Source organism: Globicephala melas, chromosome 5 (genome assembly GCF_963455315.2).
Source record: "Globicephala melas chromosome 5, mGloMel1.2, whole genome shotgun sequence".
Taxonomy (NCBI): Eukaryota; Metazoa; Chordata; class Mammalia; order Artiodactyla; family Delphinidae; genus Globicephala; species Globicephala melas.
This window is the reverse complement of record NC_083318.1, coordinates 89,619,170-89,641,238: the sequence shown is the minus strand read 5'-3', so window position 1 is coordinate 89,641,238 and position 22,069 is coordinate 89,619,170. Positions and strand designations below refer to the sequence as shown.

The window sequence follows — 22,069 nt, the reverse complement described above, 5'->3', positions numbered from 1 at the left end:
TCTGCGTGGGCTCAACATGCTCTGGGAACCCAAGCATCAACCCTTAAACACCTCACCGCATTTCCTTCAAGCTCTCCAACGTGTGGATACATTGTTTCTTTCAAGAAGGCTTTTCCTTCAGCAATATTTGCCCAAGTATTTCCTCTGTACACACTGTTTCGGAGCAATTAGAGTGAACAGGAGAGAGGAGGTCAGCAAAATGCAACCGGACACTTACATCCTGCGCTCAGAATAGCACCCGCTTGGACTCAGCCCCTCCCTTCCCAGCTGATAGGTTTTCATTCACTCCTTCTCGGCAATTACGTTTTTGACCATTGTAATTATTAACAAATGTCCACCAGGCTCCACTTTTTCTTTAGCATACTACCTCCTCCAATACACATAAATACATCATCACAATATCCTCTAGTGAAAAATAGGTTTAAGTCATTATGATTTCATGTCTGTAAAATGTTGAGATCCTGACCTCCAAAAATACAAAAGCCACCATTTCATCATTTTAGTCTCTCTCCTCAAAATACAGAGCAGAGGAAGGAAGAAGAATAAGGTTGGAGGTGTTTTAGGGGCTTTTTTTTCTTATCAATATAAATGATATAAATATATCAATGATCTTTGCAAAATCAAATGGGATTAATAGCAAACATAGGATCATCAGAGACTATATCATCTCATTTGACTAAGAGAAGTAAGAGAACCAAATTTCTAACTAAAAAAATTTAAACAAAGATTTTAGAGGACTATATAAAGTAATTCTATATATGCTTCATTTAGTTTATTTACACATTCATTTATTCATTCTTTCTTTTAACAAAATATTTAGTGAACGTCTACTTTGTTCCAGACCCTGTCCAACTTTTTTACTTTTATTTCCCTAAAAATAACCTTCCTGTAAATTCCATGCAGTTTCAACCATACTCTCTCTCTTAATATCCATCAGTAGACATGAGAATTTGTAGAATTATTCTTCCATTTGGACAGATGGGAGCACACTTCCTTTTGGACTTGGTTTTCAATGGAAGAGGAAAACCACCCCAATACATCATAATGGCATTTAGAGCACCGATCAAACTTCAGAAATGCAGACCCATTTCAGCCAATATTGTCTTGCTGTACTTTATGCTTCCTGAGTTGCTGGGTAGGCTTGATGTTAAGAAAAGGCCCCTCCTCGTGAAGTCAGAGTTGCCAAGGCTTGCCGGGGAGTTACCTAGCCTTGCAGAGCCAAGGCTTTATCTCAAGGATAAGGTGGAGTTTGCTCTTTTTCCCCTATTGCAAAATATGAGAATATTAAGTAATCTGTTTATATCATACAGATCCAAAATCCTGACTGACTTTTTAACGGATAAAATATCCATAGAATTTCTTCCTCTAGAAAAAGCTACCTGGGATCTTTCTTCCTATCTCAACCCCAGTTCACCCAACAAAGTTTGCCAATTTCCATTAAGTGTTTGAAATGAAAAATCAGTCTTGTTCGTCATAGTGGGCATTTCTGGGTCACTCTGGTAATGTCAATTTGTCATTTATAGACCAATTCTGTGGAAAAGTCTGGGCGGGAGCCTTTTGGAAGAGAAACAAATAAGATATCTGAAATGTTACAAATTTTAAATGAGTTTATCCACAGTAACCACTCTATGCCAAAAATGTTAGCTTTACAAAACACAGTAGAAGGTAGCCACTGAAAGAACAGACATACAAGCCTCTCTTTATTTTAAAGATTAAATTCCACACTTGGTTTCCTTTCTCAAGAGTATCTTTTTAAACCATTAACACAAATGCACAGGAGGCAAATTATGTGAAAACGAGCTTTAGGTCTTTAAATATATATCTCACATAGATAAATTCATTATTTAAACAGAAGATGACTCCTCTTCTGACTCACTCTATTCTTAGTGAGTTTTGCAGCTGATGGTTTTCTATTGAGTTTTTAGAATGTGGATTAAGTGTCACACCACCCACTGAGAGTAAAGTTGAAGCAGGTGAACTGAGGGTATGGTTGGAAATCTCAACCTGTCTCCCCTGCTCAGAGCTACAGCATTAGAAAGAACTACCAGGGAGCATCTGACTCTTCTTGCCTTCAGGCTGAGCTGAATCCAGTCACCCCAAACTGAGCGACCTTAAGAAGAACTTTCAAAGCATAAACATTTCAGAGTAACTAGAGTTACTGGAAGTCACCCTAATAATCATTTAATGGGAGTGCACCTTATTTGTGCAAATTACTTTAAGAAACAAAGTTTTATCTTAAGCTCACTTGTGCCAAGTATGCTGCAATATACTTCAACCATGTTTATCCAAGAAGCCAAGAGAAATAAATACTTGGATAAAAGGAAACACATTTGATAACAGAAATGTTAGGTGTTCCAGCTCCTTCTTCTTCACCACACACATGCTTAAGGAAGGAAGCCCCTCAGCTCCTTGCCCTCTGAATTTCTGATCCTTAAACCTGGAGCACTTACTTCCGCCATAAATGTACCAGAAACTCAGCTACTTCGTAACAAAAATAACAGTCTGCTTTCCTTCAAGTACACTCTATGCAATTAAAAATATGAGACAGACTCACATCCTTGTGGAAAACATTCCCCAAAATCTTGATTAGAAGTCTTGACAGTCAAGTCATCTGTTTCTTCACTCTCAACCACTGGGACCATGAATAAGCCATCAAGCCCATCTCCATTTCAACCTCTTTACACTTTCACCTAGAGTTACTACAAAATTTAAGTGCTAGGTGAGAAAGTGGATGAAGCCAGGTGAGAAAATGGGAGGGTCAACTGGGAGGGCACTGAATTAGAAACAACAGCTCCTAATTACTGTTTCATGACTTCTGCTATAAGGAGCCCACACTGTTGGATGTTCTCCACCAAATAATGGCCATAAGCAACCATCCTACAGGGCCTCAGGATTCAACCACAGGCAACTAGCTAAACATGCTTTGAAAGAAATGTAATCAACCCAAGCTCCACTCAATGTGAAAGATAATCATTAAAATAGAAGTCTTACCAGAATAGGAAAATACACAAAATCCATGTGGCAAGTTGAGTCATCACAAAGACAATTTTACAGATATCTCTACCTTTTGCCGTTTTTGTTTCTCCATAAAGAAACCCAGCTACAGATTTGTGTGCTATTCATTACAGTGTTGTCTTAATTTTGTGCTTGAAAATCAAGGGAAAAACTTCTTAGTCAAAGACTTAAGAAACCTATGTACAATATCCTACTGCAGTAGAGTGCTGTCAGTCCTATAGACCTTACAAATTCAAGAGGTGATTTACATCTCCTGTGAACTTAGCTAGAAGGTTATTCTCAAGGAACACACACAGTACACATCTCACCCCCACGCTTTCTTACAGATTTTTCTACTTAATTGTCCTGAAATTATAGGATATTTGCTCATTCCTACAATATTTCTTATATTCATATGCTATAACTTTAAGATTCTTATCTCCCCTTTGACACTGGGACAGTGACAGAGTCAGCACAATGAAGACTTAGCAGCATGGGTTACTAGAATCTTCAGACAAAAGTTTCACTATTTTGCTTTCACTAACTTGGCATTTTCCCACAGTCATGTTGTAAAAGTGCAAGGAACCCATAAAACAATATGAAAGAAAATATTGTGGTTTCCTTTTTCCTAAGAAACGTAGGCATCAAATTCTTATTATTCAGTCTCAAGAGCATACATGTGGCAAGTAGGGAGATGGGGGGCTGGGGGAACCAACACTCCAGCACTACAGGGTCAGAAGAAACTTACCTAGGAAACATAATGGCCACACTATTCACACTATCCCAGGTGGCACAGGAGTATCACTTGCCTGGGACCTGGTGTTCAGTCTGGTTGACGAATCACTGCAGAACACACAGTATCCACCTTCTTTTTCCCAACTCCACCACCCGTCTGGTCCAAGTCTTGGTAGGCATTAAGTAATTACCAAATGGTACCCATCAGACTGGAGTTTCCAAAATACATATGAATCCTTTCTCAGGTGATTTTAAAGGGCAGAATTTAAGACATGGTTCACCAGGAAGTCTTACTTAACTTTATGGGTACTTTCTAGAACCTTGATTGTTTTTAAAACTGTCATTATAAATGTTGTATACCTGTCACGCCTTCAAATAATTATTTTAATAAATATTAATTAAGCCCTGCCTTACGACTGTCAAATAAATAGTATTATTCCCACATCATTGATAAGTCAAGAGACAAGAGAAGAAAAGGCACACTGAAAGCACCATAGCACCAGCTAAAATTTAACTCTTATTTGATTTTCAACTGGCACTGGAGAACATTAATAAAAGAGGTCCTAGAGATTTTTTAAGTAAAAACTGCTTGTCTCAGAAACTAACACACCATTGTAAAGCAATTATACTCCAATAAAGATGTTAAAAAAAGAAAAGAGTAAGAGCGACAACATCAAGAAAGGGTCTACAGATATAGATATTGAAAAGATAATAATAGAATATTATAATAGACTTTTGGATAGTAAAAAAATAAACTACCCAAACTCAGTCCAAAAGTGTATAGATACAGTGAATAGATAAATGTATTCATTCATTAAATAAACTGAATTTGTAATTAAAAACTTTCCCACAAAGAAAAGTAGCCCCAAGTGGCTTCCCTGTAAAAAAAAAAAAAAAAAAAAAAACAAAAAATGCTTGTCCATCTTTTCTTAACTGAGACACATCCATAATTACCACTCTTTAACTCCTCAGCTTAGCCCCATGTTTCCTGCAGTAATGGTATCGTTCTCTCTCTGCAACATCTGTTTTTCTACCCTGCAGGCTATAAGAAAGAATATTAGAAGATACTGCCAAATACATTTATATAAATCTAGCAGCTTTCCTGAATTAGTCATTGGAAGGTAGTTAATATTATCTGGCAAAATATTTATTTTTGACAGAGAGGCACAGCTAACACAGGCACCTGCTTCAAAGTAAGACCTTTTTGTTGTTGTTGTCAACCATGCAGGACAACACTGATTCAGATTCTGATGGTCCACGGAAGTTCTTAGAATTACTCTGTGTTGAAGCAAAATGTGGAGATTAATGAAACTCCACAGATAGGCTTGGGTTTTTAACTTCAAAATTATAAGATACATGAAATGCATGAGTGCTACTATTTACAAAGACATATGTATATGAATATACACTTCCCCAGACCCAGCGAGCTCACCTTCTACTTCTTCTTCATCACACACATGCTTAAGGAAGGAAGCCCCTCTGTCCAGGACAGCTTCATCCTCCATCCTATAGTAATAAAAAAGAAAAAAAGAATGCTCAGACTTCTCCTGGAGTGAGCCACTGGACACAGCCCAGCTTCTGGGCAGGTGAACCTGCAAGCTGCTGTTCATGTTAACAGGGCAGAGTCCCTCTTCCTTTGGTGTCTGCTGCTGCTTCACTCCTTCAGCTCCTCTCATTGGTGCTTGAGAATATGCCGGTCCCACATAGCTTCAGTTCTAACCTTGACAGGGCACCCACAGGGACAGGTAAGAGAAAATCATCTCGATCCTTTAGGCTGGATGCTGGGGGTTCTCCCCTTTGGGATGCGCCCCCAAAAAAAGATGAAAGGAAAAAAAAATACCAAGAGAGGAAGTTTGGTGTGCCTGGAGTGCTCGTGATGATCGTTTGTGGAAATCCAGCTTCAGTGCTTAGCTCTTTAAACACCCACTGCATAAAAATGTATACCCTCACACACACACACGCACACATGCACACCCACCCACGCACAGAAAGCGACAGGGAGTTAGGCTAGTGCACAGTGGAAGCCTAGCTTCCAGCCAGCCTCTTAATACCAGCACAGCCCAGTGTTCTCTGTTGAGTGGCAAGCTTTGAGTCACATGTTGGCCTTACGGAAATCTGACATCTGAGGATTATCCAGCAACCCGGCTTCGGCAACAGTCACATATATATGCCACCCATTCATTCATTTTCCACATTCTTAATCACACGTCTCTCTCTATGTGTATCTGTCCCGTTAACTCTTCCCTGAAGGGCATAAAGTTCTTCATTTTGTAGCCACGTTATGCTGTCCTCCTGTCTCCTTACATAATAGGATGTCTGCAATTTCCTATGCTAAATAAGACCTCAGGATCCAACCAAGTAAGGACAGCGTTTGTACGGCCTCCAGATGCCAAACATGTCTCTGGTTTATAGAATAAGTTAAGGTTTATTTCCATATTCTGTGACTTCTTTTCATTGCATTAACTTTGACATACAGAATTCCATGAACTCTATTTATAGTGAAAGCAGAAAGAAATCCCGAATTGCTCAAATGCTGCTTGTGTCGTACCGGTCTAGAAACAAAGAACGTTCTCTGAGGAGAGCTGTCCTATGTCATACCGTACATGAGCTCTACCAGAGAGTGAAATGTTCACTCTGTATTCCATTCATCCAATTATATGCTCGGGTATTGAATACTGTACTGTAGGTCTGTTTTCCATACTGTCTGTATAACTTATTCTTGTGCTTCCCATATTTGTTATCATCTATGTGATATGCACTGAATCTTTTTCTTCCTTTCTATTTTAGGAGCATCTCACAAAGCAACCATCTGAGCTTAAAAAGTCAGAAATATGGTGTCAGGTAGACCCGGATTCAAAAAACCTAGTTCTACCTCTTAGTATTTCTATCACCTAGAGCAAAGTATCCAACTTTTTTGAGCCTTGGTTTTACCATCTCCAAAACAGGGGGAGATAATATCAACCTTGTAGGAAATTCAAATCAGGTAACACACATGAAAGCACTCAGTTTTGTGCCTAGCACCTGTTACATGTTTAATAAAGGTTTGTTTCCTTCCTTTCTTCTTCACCTGACCTTTATTGGTGGACAATGCCATTAAGAAACTCATTACTTTTGGAAACTTGCAGAATATCCTTTTTCAGGGATGTGGGTCTTATATGTAAAAGTTCATCTTTTTTCCTTTTCTCTACTCAAACTAAAAATATAAAACTAAATAAAAACAGGACATGGATCAGCCAGCAGGATCAGAGTAGAAAAGAAAATGCCTTGAAGATCTGAGAGGTCAAGTCAGTTACCAGCCTCTGTGAGCCTCTGGTTCCCATGAAGATTAAATAATCCAACATATTTACTGATTCAGCAAATATTTATTTAGTGTCTGCTATGTTCCTGGCACTCTTGAGAGGGAGGGGAATATATTTTTGAATAAGGCAGACAAAATGTCTCAAAAACTAATAATAAATAGATGAACAAGGTAATCTTAGCATTAATTGCTTTGCAGAAAAAAATAATAATAAGGCAGGGGGCTACTTAGCATAAGGTGGTTCAGATGTGGATTCTGAGGAGGTGACATTTGAGCAGAGATGAAAATGACAGGAAGGAACCAGGCATTTGACAATCTGAGGGCAGAACATTCCAAGCAAAGGGAATAGCAAGGGCAAAGGCCTTAAGGTGGGAAGAAGTTTAGCATGTTATAGGAACAGAGCAAGGTCAGTGAGCCTGCACAGATAGACAGGAGATCAACCGGAGGTGACAATGCAGGAGGGAATCAGGGCCATGCAGCTCATGGTAAGAAGTTAGAATTTTAGGTGTTACGGCAGCCTCTGAAGAGTTTCAAGATGGAAAGTGACTTGAGCTGTTTTGCCTTTTAAAGGATCACTCTGGGGCTTCCCTGGTGGCGCAGTGGTTTAGAGTCCACCTGCCGATGCAAGGGACACGGGTTCGTGCCCCGGTCCGGGAGGATCCCACATGCCGCGGAGCGGCTAGGCCTGTGAGCCATGGCCGCTGAGCCTGCACGTCCGGAGCCTGTGCCCCGCAACGGGAGAGGCCACAGCAGTAAGAGGCCTGCGTACTGCAAAGGGAAAAAAAAATAAAATAAAAAATAAAATAATAATAATAATAAAGGATCACTCTGGCTGCTATGTGAAAAGTGCATAGTCAGGAGACAAAAGAAACTAACAAACTATCTCAGGAGCCCAGGGAAGACTATGGGAGAAACAGGTTTCAGGGGAGGAACCAAGGGTTCTTTTCTGGCCACTTTATGGTTGAGATGCTTATTATATATTAAAAAAGAACTGTCAGGCACACAACTAGATGGAGGTCTAAGGCTAGAGCTCAGAAGCCTAAGGTTGGAGATAAAAATTGGGGAATCAATGAATAAAGCTAGTATCTGAAGCTATTACTAGATGAAATTCAGGAATAAAATACAGAAATAGAGGAGTTGACCTAAGATCCTGAGCCAGGCATGCCGGGCATGCCAACATTTACAAGCAGAGCAGAGGAACAAAAGCAGTCAATGAGGTAAGAGGAAAACCAGGACAGAGTGATGTCAAGGAAGTTGAGGAAAGAGGAGAGGGCCGTTATCGAGAGGCTGAGAAAGACGGAGACAGAGAAGAAAAACTTGGGTTTGGCAATATGGAGGTCATTGGTAACGATGACCAAAGTACTTCAAACATACCATGCACAGTGCTAGACACACAGGCAGCATTCAGTCATTCCCTCTTCTCTTTCCTGCCCTCCTCCATTCATTCATTCAGTAAATATTTGCTGAGTACCTACTAGGTGCCATGCACCCTTCTGGGCACTGAAGATACAGTGATGAGCAAGACAGACAGAGGCTCTAGTGTAATCATATCTGCCTTCTCGAAGACTTCCCCTAGCAATCTGAGGGCTGGTCCAAAGAACAAGACCCCATCAGTAATACAGCACTCGTAGACCTAGGTAAGGATGACAGCTTAATGGAGAAATTTCCTTAAAAGGCCTTGGAAACACAACAAAATCCTGGAGTCCTGTACTACTGCATCTACATTCATAGTACTGTCTCCCCTTCAGGAAACAAAGAGTAGTGTGGCCCACATTTCTTCTCAGAACAAACGCTTTCCATTCCTATCAACCTACAGAATCCAACACAATTTCCTGCAGAATATCATTTCTGCACCCCACCATTAATCACGCTGGTCCCAAAGTCATTTACTGACTTTTCACACATTTCCTAAATAAAATGTTTACTAGCCTTTGCACCTAAGCCCTTCCCAAAATCGCATACAACAAACAATCAAAGCAGAATTAAAGGAAGAAAGCAGTAACAATTGAAGGAGACCGTACAAACGTGAATGCCCAGAGCCCTCTTCCTGGGTGGAGAAAACCATCCAGCCTAACTGAAGCACTGTCCCCAGGCTCTGTCTGAGTTAGAGAGAGAATAATGGTTGGGGCATTCTTTGGCTCTTTGATACATATTTCACATTCCCTCCAAGACTATACATAGCAAGTAATTAGAAACCTAGTTCTTTCTGATGGACAATGCAGAGAATCTGTAAGCAGCCTCCTCCTCCCTGTAGGAAGTGAAAAAGAAAATGCAAACTGAAAATATAAAACCTGCACGCCCAAAGCAGCCCTCTCCCGGTCAAGACCAAGTGCAGCCTGGCACATCTGGGCTTTTGCACCAAGTACAGGGATTTTACAGCTTTCTTCCATCTTTACACCACAAGCGTCAATTATTTGGGTTTGTGTTCGCCCTCCCCACCAAATCCTCTCAGCAGTTGCTTGCTATTATTAGTAAGACAGAGATATCTTTCAAAATGACGGTCTGACCCAACCAGATTTCCCCTCTACCAGGAAGAAGAAATGAACTCATCTGGTCCCTAATCAGGCCCCCCAATCCATTCTGAAATGTTCCTTTCACACGAACTGCACTTGCTGAAAACAAAGAAGGGAAGGAGCATGCTTCTAAACAGCTCCCTAGGTTGCTCGCATCGCCAGCGTGAGGCAAAGTTCAGAACAGATTTGCAAGCTTCTCACCATCGTCACGGGGATAAGGGTCATACCAGTCAGTATAAAATCCACACGGGGCCGATACTGCCTTCCTTCAACAGGGCCTCTGACAGTAGAAGTTCGACCCCTTCCCCAGAAGTCCACACAACGTGGGGCTTCTCTCATCCTCCATTATTCTGGGACACAAAAGTGATTTAACTGTAACACATGTCAAATCTGCTGCGAAACGGACCAGCTCTCAGCAGCCGGTCCTAATCGCCGAACAGGCTTGTAAGGGTGACTTAAGCCCGGCACGAGAAACATGTGTGCAAAACTGTCAGCCATTGGGCCATGGGCACCCATCTACATTCCACTCCTCTGAGTTCCCACCCCTAGAGCCCTCGCCAACTGCCAACGTGCTCACCAGCTAGTCCACACAGAGCAAGCAGCTGCCACGCAGCCCGTCAGCAAGTGGCAGGCCGCCAGCACACAAGTTTCAGAATGTGAGCCCTGTCACAGTGCTGCTAAAGGTTGAAGGTCTTTGGTGTGCTAGCCTTTAGATTAGCCTCACTTGCCCTCCCACCTCCCTTCTCCCATCCCTCCCCTGTTCTGTCTCCCACGCCAGCATTTCACTCGTCTCTATAGTAACAGCATCTGGTTTCAGGGTTATAACTTTATGCAGAGCAATTCTCCTCCTAACTGAAGGCTTTTGCCAAAGGATGCACTAGCAGCAAAAAGGCTGCTGCTTAAGGTGGAGCCACGTGTTCCCTTGCCACCCCAGGACCACGGCTAGGTTCTGAGCTGCAGGGTCACAGCCGCAGCAGCACCCAGACCCAGGAAAGCGGAAAACAGCCCTCTGACCTTGGCACACTGGTGTGTACACAGAGGAATCATTCTGGGGCTGTAGCCCCACTCCCAGAGCCAACCCCCTCTCCTCCACACCCTGTTCTCCACTTAACCAAGCCGCACGTGGATCGAATGAACAGTGGGGCTTTCTGACTGCTTCCAAAAAGGCACCAGACCATGGCACCCTAGGGAGCAGAACGGCTCCAGTTGTTCACAAGTCCATACCCGACTTGGACACCATCGGTTCTTTCCATGCGTACAACTTAAAGTTAATCAGTTAACCTCACATTAAAGCTCATCTCACTCTATCCTCACTAGCTGTTTACAACAGCAAGGGAAGCCCATAATCTCTCACTTTACAACAGCTTTCCTGTGCACAGCAAATGTTTACACACATGCCCGCACACACCGAAGTGACGCACACAGGGGAGTGGACAAATACCAGGAAGTGAAGAGTTGTATTATTAGTATTAGCTGTTGCTGTCGTGAAAATTATATTTACACTGTGCATAAGGGCCTTTCCTTGAGGACTAAAAGGGGTTCATCTCAAGTCTCAGAGCTCAAATGCAGGCTCTCCTTGCTCCTTGGCTGGTCTTAGATCAGATGGGAGGCAAAAAAATCAGTATTTTCACAGGTCTTTTTCAGGAGCCACACAGAATGCAACCACCAGTACTGACATCTAAAATTATACCCTCACACACACATCCCCGAATTCTATTTCCTATTCAACTCATCTCTAAGAAGTGGGGAACCGTTTTCATCACCCATTATTTGCCAACGTGATGTCTTCTTTCAAAGTTTGTAAACCACACAGTGTTTTACTGGTGCCTTTGTTGTTTTGGAAAATCTGCTGTCCACATTTTCAACGTACACATAAAGAACAACATCGGTTCTCCAAAGCACAGGCGACAGGGGAGAGCAATCCCAGTGGCTGCAAAGAGCACTGCCATCTCTCGGCAACACGTATTCACTACAGGGAAATGGACAGCAGGGGCGGAGGAAAAGCTGCAACTGTTTCCCTCCTAACTTCACCTCGTCGGGTGCTGAGAGGGCCTTCCACTCCCGCAGGGAGGAAGGGAGAAGAACGCGGGTGTGGGCTTAACTGTAGAGACTCCTGGAGCTCTGGACGTAGGTGCTGGGAGAAAGAAACATCAATGTGGCAAACCTGATAAGCATGACTAATGGCAGAGGCAAGTCCCAGCGATCAGGCGGCAGCAAAGCAAAGCAAATCCCCTCCACAGAGTTCAGGAGTGCCCTCAGCAGTCTGGAAATGTAAACAGGCCCGAGGTCAGGGAGAAAGGGGTGACAGCCCCACACGAAATCAGACTGGATAAAAGGTGAAAATGGAATCCAGAGCAGGATCACGCCAAACATAATTCTGGATATATGAACTGCATTAAAAGTTCATTTGCACTCTTGGGCATTTATCCTAAAGAAGTGAAAACTTATGTTCACACAGAAACCTGTACATGAATGTTCAGAGCAGCTTTATTTGTAATAGCCAAAAACTAGTAATTAGCCCAGATGTCTTTCAACAGGTGAATGGTTAAACCAACTGGTATATCCATACCGTGGAATACTGCTTAGCAATAAAAAGAAACAAACTATTGGTGAAAAAAAAGTAAATTGAATGAATCTCCAAGAGATTAGGCTATGAAAAAGGCCAATCCCAAAAGGTTACTGTATGGTTCCATTTATACAACATTTTTGAAATGACAAAATTTTAGATGCGAAGGACAGGTTAGTGGTGACCAGAGTATGGAGATGGCAGCGGGTGGTGCTCACAGTTATAAAAGAGCAACATGAAAGGTCCTTGCTGAGTTGGTCCTGTTCAGCATCTTACCTGTGGTGATAAATACACGAATCTACATAGGTGATAAAATTGTACAGAACTGAAAACACACACATACACCCATACAAAGAAATGACTACAAATAAAACTGAGGAAATCTGAATAAGTGGATCATTAAGTGATCAGTGAATCATATCAGTGCCAAAATCCTGGTCGTGATACTGTACTAAAGTTTTGCAAAATGTTAATGGTGGGGAATACTGGCAGTATACAAGTGATCTCTCTGTATTATTTCTCAAATATACATGTGAATCTACAATTATTTCAATAAAAATTTCAATTTAGAAAAGGTCATTTCAAATCTCTTTTTTAAAATTTCCCCTGGAAACTTTATTTAATACGATGGCCAGTTACAGAAGCTGGTCCATCTACACATATGCAGAATCAGGTAAAAGTGAGTGCAAATCCCAGATGTGCCCTTTAGTAACTGTGTAACCTTGGGGAAGTTAGTTAACCTCTCGCTTCAGTGTACTTTAAAATGACCCTAAAACACTTCATAAGTGATTTAGGGTATTAAGTAAGTTCCCAGAGTAAATATATTCAATTAATTTTAGTTCAATCTAAATCTAAGGTCCCAAGGGTCCAGAGAGTATAGTAGAGTTATTAACAGTCTTACAAGCCCAAAGGTCTAGTTCTGTCCCCGTAAGCAAATGCACGGGAGTGTCAACTGGGGAGACCAGCAATAAACTGCCCCTCAAGGCCAAGGATCAAACTCCTCTCTCCCATCTTCTGCATGTTGGGGCAAGGTCTCCTGCACTGTCCTCAGACTGCTGACTGAGCTCTGAAAGGCTGGAGCAGGCTCAGCAATAAAGGACAGGGAAAGAACTAGTAGCAGGATGGAGACAGCATGAAGGGAGAGGAAGGGCCTGGAGGCTCAGGGGAGGTGACAGATGAAGGGAGAAATTGTAGAGAGGGTATTAAGTGCTGAAAAGGGAACGGCTTGCCTGACCCCCTGGGACATCCGCCTGACTTACCCTTACACCCTTTAATTTTTTTTAATGGGCTGATCCACTTGCTTCTGATCCATATGCTTCTGCTTCTGACCAGACTTCCTACATCAAAAATTCAGCACTTTGCCCACCGAAAGTTTTCTCAGAGTTTTGACTGTTAGGAACAGGAAAAGGAGGCTCCCTTCTCAACTCTTAACTTTCAACTGCCCTTCTTCAAGGGCCCAGGTATGAAAACAGAAAGGTTCTAAGAGAGAGTTCAGGCGAGAACTGGAAGGCTGGGGCTACTCCATGGGAGAGCCAGGAGGGAAGCAGTGGGCACATCCATCCTGTCCCCCAAATCCTCCCTGCAGCCAGCCCTCCAGCCAAGAGCCAGACCGAACCAGCAGCCAAGTAAAGAAGGCAGAGCAAAGGAAAGAAGGGGAGGCCCACAGGGTAAAAGTGGGGGAAAGGGCATCTATAGCTGGAAACCCATCCTGCAACGCATGCGCCAACATGTCCAGGCTTAGAAGTGAGTGTATCGGGGCTGGAATGCTACCTGCCCTCCCACCAATGGCTTCTAACTGATCTTCCTGGCTCTGGACTCACTCCCCACTTATCCATCCATCTACAGAACAAATCTGGTATCATTCTTCTTTTAAAGATCATTCATTACATTGAAGATGAAGTCCAAACTGCTCAACATGAAATTTAAGGCTTATCATGAGCCCTTCCACACGTAGCTCTGGCCACTCTCCACGCCATTCCATTCCCTGAACAGGCTACCATGCCTTCGTGTGCGTGCTGTTTCCTCTAAATACCATGTCATCCTAGTTAACCCATTCTTCAAGATCCAACTCTCTAGAATGCTCTCTACACTCTCAAACACATCCTTCCCCAAGAAGAGCCATGCTTCTTCCTCTGTTCTCCATTGGCTCCTTGAACGTGTCTGCTTCTCACGCAGCAGGTACAACACTGCACTATCATTTATTTAACCTCAAGCAACTGTCCTTGGACACATCATGGCAGTTGTCCCCACCACCGTATGAGGTCTTTGAGAGTGAGTATCATCTTTCTAGAGCCTTTCTACCTCCAGGGTCAAGCATAGGCACTACACATAGTAAGTACTCATCAAATGTTGATGAATGAATGGATTGATCAATCAACCATTGAGGAAGGGGTACAGTGAGGGTACATACATGTTTGGTCCTAAGTGCATCTCTAAGTGTAAAGACCCTATATGTAGTTTTCAAACATGAACCCCATACACAAGCTAACTTTCAATTACTTGTCAAAACACTGATTTGCTCCAAAGTCAGAGGGGGAAATGGCTATGTTGTATCCCTTGAAAAATGTTACGTCTATGGATGAATTAAGTGATTTTTTAAAGAATAATCTTAACTATCTAATTTTTTCCTTATTGCCTAACTTTAGAACTTAACCTTTCACATAGACCGTAACTGCACTGTGATATGCAGAATTAATTTCAAATGAGAATTTCCCCTTGTCTGCTTAAAACTAAAAACTTAAGAGGTACCTAGATCTGTCACATAGTAGGTTCTAAGTAAATATGTGCTTAACGACTATATGAATGAATGAACTTAAATCACAGCTTATACTGCTTTAAAAATCCAGAAGAGGGCTTCCCTGGTGGCGCAGTGGTTAAGAATCTGCCTGCCAAAGCAGAGGACATGGGTTCGAGCCCTGGTCCGGAAAGATCCCACATGCCGTGAAGCAACTAAGCCTGTGCACCACAACTACTGAGCCTGTGCTCTAGAGCCCGCGAGCCACAACTGCTGAAGCCCATGTGCCTAGAGCCTGTGTTCCGCAACAAGAGAAGACACCACAATGAGAAGCCCGCACACCGCAACGAAGAATAGCCCCCGCTCGCCGCAACTAGAGAAAGCCCACGCGCAGCAACGAAGACCCAATGCAGCCAAAAATAAATAAATAAAATTTAAAAAATAAATTAATTAAAAAAAATCCAGAAGAAGCATGAGAAGCTATGAGAAAGCTCAATTTTGTTCCTCAGGCCTGAAACTGGACAAATAAAACTCTGTAATGTGTTTAGGTAAACCAATACAGAAGCTGGATAGCAACTACCTGCAAAAGGAAATTAGGATTTGAAATGTCAACATAAACTTTGAGCTCTGGAAATTGCAGCCTAACTTTAAATTTATACATAGTTAATGTTAATTGTCTGTAGTAATTAGTACAGGGATAGCCCGGATATCCAGAGTTAATTCATACTTCTCATTTGAGTCTGTGACTTTGCATACATTCATTGTGGCTTCTCCAGTGACCTCAGGTCAGATCCAGGTTGGCAGGTGGATGGGGACTCCAGAGTAGGTGTTTGTTCCAGGACACAGTGCTGGGAGTCAGCTGAATGGCATCTGCGCAGGTACAGCTCCTGAGATCCCACCTCTGACACCCAGAGCTAACAGTGGAGAAAGCAGCCTTCCCTTCCCAACCCTACCCAAAGTGGCAGCCACACCATTCACATCTTCCATCTTGAACCACCACATCTGCTGGCAAGGACAAGGCTCCTGGCATTTTATTGAGCTCTTGCTACATGCCAGGCAATGTGTTAAGCACCATGCACGCATTATTTCATTCATGATGCTGTAAAATTTTGCCCAGCTGGCTTAATAATAAGACAGGGATGAAGGTTTTAGCTAAAGGACTTCAATACCTGTAAAAATGTAGGGACTGAGAGTAGGGATTCTCTTCATCGATTAATTCCTTAAAAGTCCCACGTTTAAAACATTTTCTACATGCCAGGTATTGTGCTAAGCACTTTACAATGCCTGTTTGATTCAATCCTCATGACAACCCCATAAGGTAAATACTTTTAACATACCCATTTACAGTTGTAATTTGAAGTTAATAATTTACCCCAAATCACACAGCAAGTGTGACAAGAAGACCAGGCAGGAAGTTTAACTTAACCACTCTCTCATACTCCTTCAAAATTAACCAACCGATGTCCATCAGGGATTACCTTCAAGAATTTTTTTTCATATTACTTAACTTCAGTATGCCTTCCTATAACTTCAAATTATATCACTTACACTCACCTCTTTCCCTATCTTGGTGTATCTATGGGCCAGAAGTTGAAGTATCCTCTAACAGGCTTCCCAAATAAATGTCTTTATTTTTATTCAGCAAACACTTAGGTTAAGCTTACTATGTGCCAGCCACTGCTGTAACTGCTTTACAAATATCATCAGCTCATTTCATTCTCACAATAATCTAATGAGGTATGTACCATTTTTATCATCAACATCTCTGAGGCACAGCGAGATTTAGTTACTTACCCGAAGTCACACAGCTAACTGTCGAAGTCAGGATTGAAACCCAGGTGGTCTAGATCTATAGGTCTGTACTCTTAACCACTACATGTCATGCTGCCTCCCTTTAGCTAATTTGATTGATCTGTTCCAAACTCTTTAGGAACTCAGGATCACAAATTTAAACAGACCTTTGGTGAAAGAGCAGACTCACCAGAATACCTACAGAGTATACAGACCCTTGACATTCATAAAACTCCTCCCCAACCCTGTTTTGCAAATGCTCAAATTCACAAATATCACCGTAACATACAATTTCTGATATAATGTGTGGTCAAGTGTAACTATACAAGTTTCTGAATTCCCAAGGAAAAGAAGGCTACCGGGATGACAGGCAGTGCAGGGGGTGGGCCATCCACCAGGCTCAGTCTGGGCTCACCAGTGGCACAGGGGGTCACCACTAATGTCTCTATAAAGCACAAATGACTACATGGTATGACCCTTCAGGGCTCCCCGCAAATAGCCGAAATCACAATTGTTAGGTTCACACAGGCCAAGGATCTACTGTACCAAAGTCCGAAGAGTACATCGCTCATGATACGGGCTCTACCATTAAGCAGAAAACCGACTTTATCTCAGAAACTTTATAAGCACAGTTCACTGTTTCATGAAGATACTTCTCTAGTCTATTTTCCCTTACCAATGTCTCTTTCCACAATACTGTTCAAAGTTTATCCTTCATTTTCCTCAAGGAATCTCTCAGTGTATATACTTGTGATCAAATTTTCCAAAGTTTAACTTCTCTACTCATTCAGTTAACCAATTTATTGAGTGGCTACTATGAATAGGCCTTATTCTAGGCGCTAAGGATAAATCCATAGTGGAAAAACATACAATCAACAAAATTCAAAAGTAAATTGTATAATATGTTAGGGGGTGATACTGCTACGGAAAAATGTAAGCAAGGAAGAGATTTAAGGAGTGCTGGTGGGATGGGGTGGGAGCAGAGTGACTCCCAGTGGCTAGAGCAGTGTAGGATAGGAAATAAGTCCAGAAAGGTCAAACTAAAGGAGGGGCAGGCTGCATGGCCTGGGAGGCTATTCAAAGGTCTTTGACATTTACTCTGAGCAACTAGAAACCACTGGGGGTTTCTGAGCAGCCATAATATTTCCTCAAGCTTACAGTCTTCTTTACTTTTTAAATCTTTGTCATTATATAAACATTTCCATTAAGGTCCTCCCCGGAACCTACTTCTACTCAGAAGGTCTTCCAAGGGCCACAGCACAGAAGGTACAGGCAGGGTCTGCCGGGGCAGCTTCCTACAGCAGCCAGGCCGGAGCCGGCTTCAGTCCTCTGTGTGCAGATCAAGGAGCGGACCAACCCACCTTAGAAGACTTTACCCCCAGTGTTTAGCACCTACACACTGACTTCCGCCTCATGTCAGTCCTCTGAACTAAGGCCAATCTGCATTAACTTATTCATATACTCATTATTAACTTCTGCCAAACTAGCCTTGAAGTTCATGACTTATGTAGCTGCCACCTGAATCCTCACCTACCTAAATTTGCCCCAGAGATGGCAGCTCTCAGTGTTAGAAGATGCCAAAGCAGATGACTAACACGTAGGTATCAAGAGAATACTGTGGAATGGATTTTTTGGTGGCTTTTTAACACCCATGACTCAAATCTATGCTCTAAATAATAAAGGAATATGTTTAAAGTTGTTTTTAACAGTAAATTTTCTGGATTAATCTTGTAAGAACACAAAGGACATGGAAAGACTGCAAATTCCTTAGTTACATCTATTGTATTTTAGGAAAAATGCACTCAGCTTGTCAACCCTTGTCTAATGATGGAAGAAATACTTGTATGGCTCTAGTGGCTTCTTAGCAAGGAGTGGGCCACCCCAGAGAAGCATGGTACTCCCTAACTTAAAAACACCCTCTTTAACTCTGGTAGATTAAAAAGAAACCTACCAGATATAACTATCAAATGCAAAATGCAGGTTGAGATCCTGATTTGAACAAATCAACTGGTTTTAAAAAAATAGGGGGGACAATTAAGGAAGCTTGAATATTTAATTGAGTATTAGATGATACTAACAAATTACTATTAATTTCTATTAGGTATGATAATAGTATTGGGTTTTTTTTAATGTATTTATTTCTTAGAAATATTTTATTAATTGGTAAAATAACACAATGTAGGATTCGCTTTAAAATCTTCCAGCCAAAAAAAAAGCTGGGGGTGTGTGAGACAAGATTGGCAACATATCGGGAATCGTTGAAGCTGCATAATGGTAGATGGGAGTTCCTGTACAATTCTCTCCTCTTTTGTTCATGTTTGAAATATTCCAAAATAAAAAGCTTTTTAAAAAATTCCAGGTGGCCAACACTTTCTGGGGGGAAGGGGTTGGTGGCGCTGGGAGCAGTTAGCGAGCCGCACCGCAAACAAGAGCTCACACACACACACATACAAACACACAGGTGCGCGCACGCGTGCACATCCACACGTGCACCCACTGTGTCTCCAGGCAGCGGCCATGGCCGCATCCCCGACAGCAGCTCCAGGCAAACTGACAGAGGACAGTGCTGTTATTTGACTAAGTGGACGTCACCTTCAGTCAGTCCCCAGCCATCTGCTGTGTGGCTGACAGGGTCTTGGTGCTCCGGCCAGGTGTCAAGCCTGAGCCTCTGAGATGGGAGAGCCAAGTCCAGGACATTGGTCTACCAGAGACCTCCTGGCCCCATGTAATATCAAACGGCAAAAGCTCTCACACAGATCTCCATCTCAACACTAAGACCCAGCTCCACTCAACGACCAGCAAGCTACAGTGCAGGACACCCTATGCCAAACAACTAGCAAGACAGGAACACAACCCCACCCATTAGCAGAGAGGCTGCCTAAAATCATAATAAGGCCACAGACACCCCAAAACACACCCCCAGACGAGGACCTGCCCACCAGAAAGACAAGATCCAGCCTCATCCACCAGAACACAGGCACCAGTCCCCTCCACCAGGAAGCCTACACAACTCACCGAACCAACCTTAGCCACTGGGGGCAGACATCAAAAACAATGGGAACTACAAACCTGCAGCCTGCAAAAAGGAGACCCTAAACACAGTAAGTTAAGCAAAATGAGAAGACAGAGAAATACACAGCAGATAAAGGAGCAACGTAAAAACCTACCGGACCAAACAAATGAAGAGGAAATAGGCAATCTACCTTAAAAAGAATTCAGAGTAATGATAGTAAAGATATCCAAAATCTTGGAAATAGAATGGAGAAAATACAAGAAACATTTAACAAGGACCTAGAAGAACTAAAGAACAAACAAACTGATGAACAACACAATAAATTAAATTTAAAATTCTCTAGAAGGAATCAATAGTAGAATAACTGGAGCAGAAGAACGGATAAGTGACCTGGAAGATAAAACAGTGGAAATAACTACCACAGAGCAGAAAAAAGAATGAAAAGAATTGAGGACAGTCTCAAAGACCTCTGGGACAACATTAAACGCACCAACATTTGAATTATAGGTGTCCCAGAAGAAGACGAGAAAAATAAAAGGGACGGAGAAAATATTTGAAGAGATTATAGTTGAAAACTTCCCTAATATAGGAAAGGAAATAGTCAATCAAGTCCAGGAAACACAGAGTCCCATACAGGATAAATCCAAGGAGAAACACGTCAAGGCACATATTAATCAACCTATCAAAAATTAAATATAAAGAAAACATATTAAAGCAGCAAGGGAAGAGCAACAAATAACGTACAAGGGAATCCCCATAACGTTAACAGCTGATCTTTCAGCAGAAACTCTACAAGCCAGAAGGGAGTGGCAGGACATATTTAAAGTGATGAAAGGGGAAAACCTACAACCAAGATTACTCTACCAGCAAGGATCTCATTCAGATTTGACGGAGAAATTAAAACTTTTACAGACAAGCAAAAGCTGAGAGAATTCAGCACCACCAAACCAGCTTTACAACAAATGCTAAAGGAACTTCTCCAGGCAGGAAACACAAGAGAAGGAAAACATCCACAGTAACAAACCCAAAACAATTAAGAAAATGGTAATAGGAAAATATATATCGATAACTAACTTAAATGTAAATGGATTCAATGCTTCCAATAAAAGACGTAGACTGGCTGAATGGTTACAAAAACAAGACCCGTATATATGCTGTCTACAAGACACTCACTTCAGACCTAGAGACACATACAGACTGAAAGTGAGGGGATGGATAAAGATATTCCATGCAAAAGGAAATCAAAAGAAAGCTGGAGTAGCAATTCTCATATCAGACAAAATACAATTTAAAATAAAGATTATTACAAGAGACAAAGAAGGACACTACATAATGATCAAGGGATCAATCCAAGAAGAAGATATAACAATTGTAAATATTTATGCACCAAACAGGAGCACCTCAATACATAAGGCAAATGCTAACAGCTATAAAAGGGGAAATTGACAGTAACACAATCAGACTAGGGAACTTTAACACCCCACTTTCACCAATGGACAGATCATCCAAAATGAAAATAAATAAGGAAACACAAGCTTTAAATGATACATTAAACAAGATCGACTTAATTGGTATTTATAGGACATTCCATCCAAAAACAACAGAATACACATTCTCCTCAAGTGCTCATGGAACATTCTCCAGGATAGATCATATCTTGGGTCACAAATCAAGCCTTGGTAAATTTAAGAAAATTGAAGTCGTATCAAATATCTTTTCCGACCACAACGCTATGAGACTAGATATCAATTACAGGAAAAAAATCTGTGAAAAATACAAACACATGGAGGCTAAACAGTACATTACTAAATAACCAAGAGATCACTGAAGAAATCAAAGAGGAAATCAAAAAATACCTAGAAACAAATGACAATGAAAACATGATGACACAAAACCTATGGGATGCAGCAAAAGCAGTTCTAAGAGGGAAGTTTATAACAATACAATCCTACCTCAAGAAACAAGAAACATCTCAAATAAAAAACCTAATCTTACACCTAAAGCAATTAGAGAAAGAAGAACCAAAAAACCCCCAAAGTCAGCAAAAGGAAAGAAATCATAAAGATCAGATCAGAAATAAATGAAAAAGAAATGAAGGAAACAATAGCAAAGATCAATAAAACTAAGAGCTGGTTCTTTGAGAAGATAAACAAAATTGATAAAACACTAGCCAGACTCATCAAGAAAAAAAGGGAGAAGACTCAAATCAATAGAATTAGAAATGAAAAAGGAGAAGTAACAACTGACACTGCAGAAATACAAAGGATCATGAGAGATTACTACAAGCAACTCTATGCCAATAAAGTGGACAAGCTGGAAGAAATGGACAAATTCTTAGAAATGCACAACCTTCCAAGACTGAACCAGGAAGAAATAGAAAATATGAACGGACCAATCACAAGCACTGAAATTGAAACTGTGATTA

General features: G+C 41.6%; 1 protein-coding gene across 7 annotated transcripts in view; it reads right to left on the bottom strand.

The window, feature by feature from the left end:
* Positions 1-22,069, bottom strand: part of SLC4A4 (solute carrier family 4 member 4) — a 354,361-nt gene that overhangs the window by 297,559 nt on the left and 34,733 nt on the right. For 5 of the 7 annotated variants that reach the window (XM_060299447.1, XM_060299445.1, XM_060299448.1 and 2 more), the window contains exons 1-2: positions 5,570-5,722; positions 5,162-5,235 (exon numbers count right to left, since the gene is read on the bottom strand). In XM_060299447.1, coding sequence (XP_060155430.1) covers positions 5,162-5,235; positions 5,570-5,697 — 202 coding nt within the window. In that variant the 5' untranslated portion in view covers positions 5,698-5,722. Of the gene's footprint in view, positions 1-5,161; positions 5,236-5,569; positions 5,725-22,069 lie in introns of those variants that run through there. The other 2 variants (XM_060299452.1, XM_060299449.1) reach the window with 2 other exon arrangements.